The 8,370-nt window shown below is 39.6% G+C and overlaps 1 protein-coding gene across 1 annotated transcript; it reads right to left on the bottom strand.

The window, feature by feature from the left end:
• Positions 1-1,939: 1,939 nt before the first annotated feature.
• atp5po (ATP synthase peripheral stalk subunit OSCP) lies at positions 1,940-8,116 on the bottom strand. The gene is made up of 7 exons (XM_076263113.1): positions 8,047-8,116; positions 7,336-7,380; positions 7,052-7,162; positions 5,307-5,436; positions 4,934-5,046; positions 4,556-4,642; positions 1,940-2,190 (listed from the first exon to the last, which is right to left on the bottom strand). Exons 1-7 carry the CDS (start codon positions 8,071-8,073, stop codon positions 2,080-2,082), a joined length of 624 nt encoding a protein of 207 aa, XP_076119228.1. The 5' UTR covers positions 8,074-8,116; the 3' UTR covers positions 1,940-2,079.
• Between the last annotated feature and the right edge of the window lie 254 nt (positions 8,117-8,370).

An 8,370-nucleotide genomic window follows, 5' to 3' on the forward strand; every position in this document is an offset into this window, starting at 1 on the left:
GAAATGCAGACGTTTTCCTGAACACGCTTTTGTCCTCTGCCTTCGAGTAGATACTGTGATCTCCGGTAAGTGAAGGCGGCACACTTAGATTTTTGCTACCCCAGAGCTAACTTGCAATGCAATTTGCCATAGGTAGTTAGCTTCAATTAACAACCGGATCTCCTTATATGGGCAAAGATGGCCGTTTTGGATCTCTTTTGTAGGCGAACTTCAGAGGTCTATAGGGCGTGGGATCCGCGTTGCATTGTGGGACGTGGCGGCCATGTTGATGGCTACGCGAACGTTAAAATAACTCTGACATAACGTTGTTGAACGAAGAGACGTAGCTAGAAGTAGAGTTGAGAAAGAATAGATAGAAAAATAGATAGAAGAAATGTGTTAAAATCCCGAAAAGGATCTGGAATTTACCGGGACACATTAAATAGAGAAGCCAGGGACCGGTATGTTGACAAAATCAGCATTATTAACGGCTGAGAGGGAGTACAGTACGTAGTAGTCATAGGCAGTAGTCTGAGTAGCGGTAAAGGAGGCAATCAACATGGCGGCCAGGCAAAGTAAATACGTCATGACGCCCACACCCTATTGAGCTAGCCACTGCAATCTCACACAACAGACTGATTTAAGAGAAAGGGTGCCCTCTAGTGTCCACCTTGTGCTTAGGATGTCAGTCACTGGTCTGGGGTCAGTGTGACCACTTATGGTCTCCTTACACCAAGATTTGGGAAAGATTCTTGAAAGACTGGAGTCTTTTAACTAGTCACCCATTCAAGCTTTACTCAAAAGGCTAGAATCTTTAAAATAATTTTTCCCAAATCTTGTCAAAGTTGTTTGGTGTAAGGAGGCCATTACTTATGGCCCTAAAAGACTCTGGTTATCTAGTCCTTTGATGCTAGTGGACAAGCCTCTCTGTTTTTAGTATGCAACTGGATGGGACTGCATGTGTGCACTGGTCAAGGAGGAGGGTCGGGTCAGGCAAGTTAACTGGACAAGCCTTGTCTAAGTAAAACTGGTGTAGGACACCTTGACAGGTTGTATTTGTTCACTGAAAATGACTTAGGCCTTTCTTATGAGCTAGATTAAATGGCTAATGCTATCCATACATAAGACTTTGTCAATATTTAGGAAATGCCCCCCATCCAAGCTTTAATCAAAATACTATATTTCAAGAATCTTTCCCAGATTTCCCAATCTTTTGTCAAAGTCTTCTGGTGTAAGGATGACATTAGCGTTGCAGTCTGAAATTGACGACAGCTGGATTGAGTGAATGCCCCCCACAAACTGCCTGCTGGCTCATGGAAAATGGCCTGACTAAATGGTCAAATGTTCTGTAATTTCTGAAATCACATCAGTAGTTCATGTGAACTGTCAGAGTTGCCCCAAACCGAAAGTACCCAATGATATTGGAAATTTCCAGTATCAAGTTTAATCAATGTACATCAATGCATTCTGCCTAAACAACATTTGTATGCACAGCTAAATCATAGATGTACTAACCATCTGTGGTTTTCCAGGGGTAACTGTATCTATGCAATGACTTGTTACATTCAGTTGAAATTGAAGACTTGTTAGATGTAAAATTGACACATATTACCGCACAGTGGCCTGATCCAATCCGAGAGGGAAACATCATGGGTTTTCTGGTAAGATGTATAGTCAAGCTCTATGTATCCAAAATACACAATATAGACAAACTATTGGGACGCCTACCATTACACATCCACAGGAACTTCGATGAGTGGAAGCTGTTCCAGCTGTAAAAGGGAGGTACTCAATATTAACACCTATGGATTTAGAAAGGGATGTTCATTGAAGTTCCTGTGGGTGCAATGGTAGGTGTCCCAATACATATTAGACCTGGGTCTTTATGTATTTCACATCCATCAACTCAATTGAACACATCGATGCCCCCCAACATTAATAAAAGAGAAAACCCGAGAGCTGTGTGTTACAGAATATTTATTATGAACAACAGGACATGTTAACTTTCATAGACTGGGAGGCGGTTTGAGACAGTTGGACGCCACCTCTCCGCTACTCTGGGATTGTTTAGTCAGGTCTGGTCAGATGAGTCCACAGGACTTAGGTTTCCCTGATCAGCTTGGTGAGCTTCTGAACCTTGGTCTTAGTAGACATGTCCACGTATTTGTCGCCAATGCTGACAATCATGCCACCAAGGATAGATGGGTCAGACTGAGAAAACAAGGGTAAACACAGGGGGAAATTAGACAAAGTCAAATGTTTATATCACATCCCTCTGACAGAACTATTGTTGTAATCAAACAAAATCTTTGTCCCTCCGCTACTTTTTCCCCTTGGTTGCTTGTGCCGTGCTTGATAGACAAGTATAATTTCCGAATAAGATGGACAAATCCAAGCACCGATATAGATTCAGATAGAATGTGGAGCATATTACAGGGTATCTGCACATTTTCCAAGTGCAAATTTAAAGACTTTTAAGACCTTTTCAAGACATCTAAATGAAAAAATTAAGACTATACCACGGCAAAAAGATACATACAACAACTTAAAACTGTTTTATGCAATAGTTTTTTTTTTCCTACTAATTTTAACCCCCACCCTATTTTGGATGTCTACAGAAGTTACCACATATATTTTGGCGAAAGAAAAATAATTGTGTGTGAATTACCTTCAAAGCTATAAATGCCCAATTTTAGGGTCTGGGCTGCTTGCTTTTGAAGCTGGCTGTACATATCTGGTTGTGCTTACTGGCTGAGGCTGACTGTTCTTCACCTGTGTCTGTAGTAGCCTAGGCTACTTGCCAAAGACATGTGCACTGGACTGGATTCCCTTCAATATTTTTTTCAAAGTTAGACTAAGCTATTTAAATATTTTAATAGGCCTACTTTATATCATGTACTATGTGCATCTATTGTCCCATATGCAGCACAGCAAATTAAAGTTAATCCACGACTTTACATTTTGCATACCTATGCATACCAATATCTAAACCAACCAAAGCTTGACTGAAACATTGTAAAACCATTGACTTGTTTTAAATTAATTAAGAGACAGGTCCTCCTCAGATCCTGCTGGTTTCATCTCAAGCACGCACGTATTATGAACGCACGTTTTTTTTTTTTTTTATGTAGCCAGTCGCCAACATTAAAAAAAATGCAGCTATATTTCACAACTTTTGCGAAGTAGGCCTACTGGGAAAGGCTGGCAAGCAAGCTGTTGACAGATATTACAGGTATTATAACTTAGACAGATATTTTCTTCCCTAGGCTAGGCCAGCAACACACGTTGGAAAGATGCAAACAGATCAACTTAACATTTTTCCTCCTGATTGCGAAAACGTTTGTTTTCTTTTTCTGTCAGTCCGTGGTTCCTTCCTTCGCAGCAAATTATCAGACGAGTGACAGAATCACTGCGCATAATTTGACCAGCAGTCTTCACGTCCATAGTTTGTGAAACCATGATGCCCAGCGCAACTCCAAAAAGGACAAATATGCGTCCTGGTTATGGCTGCACCGGACAGGGCTTTTAAAATCCATAGGCTATGTCCTGCCTAAATTCCAACGTATGGCCACCCTATCGCTAACTGGCTTACCAACTCTTTCTCCCGCTCATTCTACCTCATGTAGGCTACCTGCATATCTCTCAGGCCACGGCTACACCACGAAAACGTCAGGCATATTTGTACATATTATTACCGTTTTCACACCTTTAACCACACCCGTGAAAACATCTTCACTCTGTAACCACTACACTTCCTCCCGTTGCCTTATAGTCACTTATACAATTGCGTTTTAAATACACGAAAAACCGGATAGAGACATTTCACTCGCTCTTGCACTTGCTGGCGGTCCCATACGCAAATTTAATACCTCCCTTTCAAAAATTCAAGACATCCCATACAATTTAAGACTTTTTTAGGCCTTAAAAACCGAAAGTTGTATTTAAGACTTTTTAAGACTTTTTAAGGATCCACGGGAACCCTGATATTAAAGTCTAATACAGAACCTAATACACCCCTTATTTATTTCAAAAGACACCAACCTGCTCCAATAGAAACATAACCTTATATTTCTAAAGGTTGACTTCTAAGTAAAAAAGGTCCCAACCAAGAGAAACTACCGTATTTTCACACTTTTTTTCATAGTTTGGCTGGTCCTGTGACTCAGGTGCAACATATATATATTTATATATATATATGTTTTTTTCCTCTTCATGACACATTTTTTGACTGGTGCGACTTATACTCCGGAAAATACGGTAATACTTTCAACGGAGGGTATAATCATTTTTGTGCAAGCTCATGCGAGTAAAATGTAATAGAAACAAAACCTTATATTGCTCTAAATAATCTATATGACTGCTGAACAGGGACAAACAAGCAGGTACATTTCCCTCTGCAGTGATTTTGATTGACCTTTGTTTATAGTTGTAGGCCATTGAGGTTTCCCTCATTTTCAATAACAACGAGTTTTTTTTTATTCTATCGTAAAAACAAAGATCAAGTTTTCTAAAACGTATAGATGGATAAAACGTTCCAGAAAGTTCTATGGGTGAGGCAAGGAGGTAGCAGACATACCTTGGTCTCCAGCTTGATGGTCTCTCCCTTTGCCAAAAAGCCATTCAGAGCAACTTTCAGGTCAGCCAAGTTGGCTTCATCCAATGGCTAACAGTTCAAACAAACACAAATAAAAATAAATAAGCAAATAAATAAAATATAAAGAATCACATAGCTTGAACAATGGTTCTCAAACTGTATTTGAACCCGAATGGTCATGACATTTGCACAACTACAAATGGGACACTCCTATTTGATACGGAATAATAGATGACCGATGTATGTATTGTTTGGACCATGTGTGTGTATTCAATTGTTTTTCGTTATTCAAAACACAGGTACAGACACACATACACAGGTGGGGTTTTTTTTGAGAAATGTGTGACAGATCTGGCATACCTGTGCAGTGGTGACTGAGCAGGTGACTTCGCCGCGGTGGGCGCTCATCATCTTGCCGAATGCACTGATGACGTCAGTGGTGAGGGGCAGGCGGCCATTATCAGCCATAACATCTGGAGATAGTCACCATGGAAACAACATACTGAGTTCACACTTACACTGTGCCCTTTATCAATCAGAGCTACCACATAATACATAAAAACATCAAGCACTTCTTAAAGGAGATCTGACAAACACCAAACTGTAATCGTAATCTAAAAATATTATATTTCTGCGTTCAGCCAATCCTCTGTTTTTGGACACTGAACAACAATAATCATCTTGTTAAGACAGTTGTTCCTGAAGGACATGGAAGAAAGTGTCAGAAACTCACTGATGAGGTTGATTGTGATTGCCGAGGCATTCGCCTTGGTGAGGGCGTCGCCAAAGGCCTTCTGCTTAATACTGCGCTTGACATGGGGGTTGAACACGATGCTGGACATCTTGGGGTCCTTAATTATGCTCTGTGGGTGGCAAGAGAGACAATGAGAAAACATGACTTGATGGAATGTAGAAGATAACTAAGTGCATGTGAGGATAACAAACAAAAATACTGTATTGGCTGATTAAAAGACGACCAGAAGATAAGACGATCCCCCTTTTCAGGACCAATTTTTGAAATAAATAAATGAATTTATAAAGTAGCTTTTTGTGGACCAAATCTTATATAGAATTGTTTCTAATATATATATATATATATATATTCATTGTTGAAAATATTGGTGATGCCACATTAAATAAATTAATTTATAGGCTGTTTAACACCATTTAAATTGAATCTTGAGATCTTTTGGAATGCATTTGCAATTAAAAAAGAACTTATAATACAGTAATATGGCAATGAATATCAGACTTTTATATAATGCCATAACAGTGCAGAAGATAGCAGAAATATCAGACTTTTATATAATGCCATAAAAGTGCAGAAGAAAGCAGAAATATCAGTCTAATCTTGAAAGAAAAGAACCACAGCCAATAACTGCATTAACCATATATTGGTTATCATTAACTATACATGTCTAACTGTACAGTCTTGAAACAAACACCGACAGATGCTGACATGTCAAAAACCGCTGATGTTTGATCAGCTTTGCCCATCTGATCCAAGGGGTGTGAGTGAGTTTTCCTTTAGTTCATCACATTCCGCTGAAATGATAGTGGCTTCCCCTCGGAAGGCAAAACTTCTGCGATGCAATGACAGTCCATAGAGCTGCATAATTAAGCTATTAGAGCCATGACTGCATTTTTAAGACGCCCTTCCTGGGCTCGCCATCACTAATCTCCATATGATTTTAAAATAGCCATTATAGCTCCATCGCAATTGTTAGTTAACTTGACCTACTTTTGAACCACTTTGTTCAAGATGATCTTTTCTCTCTATCATTCAGGGTCGTGACACTTGTGTGCACACAATCGAGGGCTACTTTCAAGAATCTCCATTTTTTAAGAGTGCTGCTGTTCACTGGGTGTCTGACTAAGGATTACTGAGTTATAGATTTTACCTTATGCCTTTATTCTATTGCATGCACTTTACCTTTTAAGCTATTTTTAAACTATTGCCCTTTTATGCTTTTATTTTGCTTTAATTTATGTAAAGTACATTGACTGACACTTGTGTATGAAATGCGCTATAAATAAACTTGCCTATATACAACTGCTGAAAAAAGATGAGACTACGCAGTAGTTGCCATTCAATAACTACATCCATGAACAATTAGGTATAGAAGAGTAAAAGGGGAAATCCATTCTAAAACTAGGATGTGTTTTTCAATGATGGTGTACCTTTTCATCAATCTGAGCAGTTTTGGTTAGACCAGAATATGACATCTTGCTGAAGATTGTCTTGTTTAATGGTCCAACGGAAATGTACATCCAATAACAGACCCTAGGCTGTTTCTAATCGGAGCTTCTCCTTTAACTTCATGAACACACATTAAAGGTATCGGGACATACACTTACACCATAAGAGATGGTGCATATTTGTAATATAAAGGACAGTCAAGGAGTGTGAAGGACCTTCAAGAGCCATGAAGGAGACAGTAGAGGGGCAAGAGAGGCATTCAAATAAAAATCACTCACAGCCACGTGCACCAATTCTTGCTCCACCTGATCCAGTTTCTTTTGCTTACTGGCTGCAGAGAACAGAGCTGTGGCATAGCGACCTTCCACTCCATACACCTGGATTGGGGCCTAAAAGGAAAGAGAGAAAATGGACTTCATAAGTCAAACAAGCAGATCAATAAGTGTCTAGTCCTACTACACACTATCCATACTCTACCATGTCTGGAAGAATAACGTGAACTGCGAGGATAATCCCAACAGATGCAAGCTATTAAAAAAAAAAAACACCTAGTCACAATTACCTTGATAAGTTTTGATCGGACGACCGACGTGCTGAATTGACGCACCTGCAGAGTTACATATTAGGTTAGTCAAGTGTTAAATACATCATCGGCTGACATCACCAGACAAACTTTATTACGTTACTGAACATGTAGTGATAAGACAGTAGACCTGTTCAAAAACGGCAATACATTTAATCAGTTTTAGAGTTTTTCAATGACACACAATAGAGTTTTCACGATAACCTTCAAGTAATCTAGGCAGCGAAATAGCTAACATTACTGCTCATGCATAGCAGGCTAACGTTAGCGTTAGCTATCTCGCACTGAATAACAGTAGCTGCTATGGACATTGAGTACCATCAGTAACTATGCCCGTCTCCTGCATAAATACACGCAACGCTATTGGAGAAACACAAAAGTAGTATATCATCACAATGTGCATAACAATTTATACGGTAGAACTCCCCTGAAGCAACGGCTGGCTAGAATAATATAACTGACGTTAGCAACCGACCATTTCATTTAGCGTTAGCTGCTAGCCAAGTTTGCTAATGTTAGCTACAGCACAGCATTGAACCCCACGTCGAACATCACTTTAAAAAAAACACTACATGGACTTAAACTTACAATGCTCTTTAATATACGATGCTCTCACATATTTGTAATTATTTCAAATGAAACGTTCATTACAAAGCACAAGAAATTGTAAAGGTTTTCCGAATGTCATACCTGCAGCCCCAAGCCTATGCCTGCCATTTTCTCCTGTGACTGAAGAAGCGAGGTCAAAACGAACACGCATGCGCCAAAGTCGCACTAGAAATACGTCCATCCGCCGCCCCATGTATTATGGGACTTGTAGGCCTGCCTTTATCATCTATCTCCACCAGAGAATGGCTCCACTCAGCTGTGTCCAGTTTGGTCAATGGGCCTACGCAAACGGGTCTGAAGTGAAAAATGCGTGATTAAGCTACAATACAGCAAGGCTACATAATTCAGAAAAAATACCATATATTTTCTTAGCATAGCTGGCATTTCCTCTATACTGAAGGTGAA

This window comes from Alosa pseudoharengus, unplaced genomic scaffold (genome assembly GCF_046254945.1).
Source record: "Alosa pseudoharengus isolate Yale_2024_CS ecotype anadromous, Long Island Sound unplaced genomic scaffold, YU_APseudo_1.1 YU_APseudo_1.1_scf_3, whole genome shotgun sequence".
Lineage (NCBI taxonomy): Eukaryota > Metazoa > Chordata > Actinopteri > Clupeiformes > Clupeidae > Alosa > Alosa pseudoharengus.

Excerpts from the sequence above, each read along its gene's own strand:
- atp5po (XM_076263113.1), bottom strand. The coding sequence starts at position 8,073 with ATGGCAGGCATAGGCTTGGGGCTGCAG. Across the intron at positions 7,163-7,335 it reads TCCGATCAAAACTTATCAAG|GCCCCAATCCAGGTGTATGG; the intron begins GTAATTGTGACT and ends CTTTCCTTTTAG. Across the intron at positions 5,047-5,306 it reads AATCACAATCAACCTCATCA|ATGTTATGGCTGATAATGGC; the intron begins GTGAGTTTCTGA and ends GACTATCTCCAG.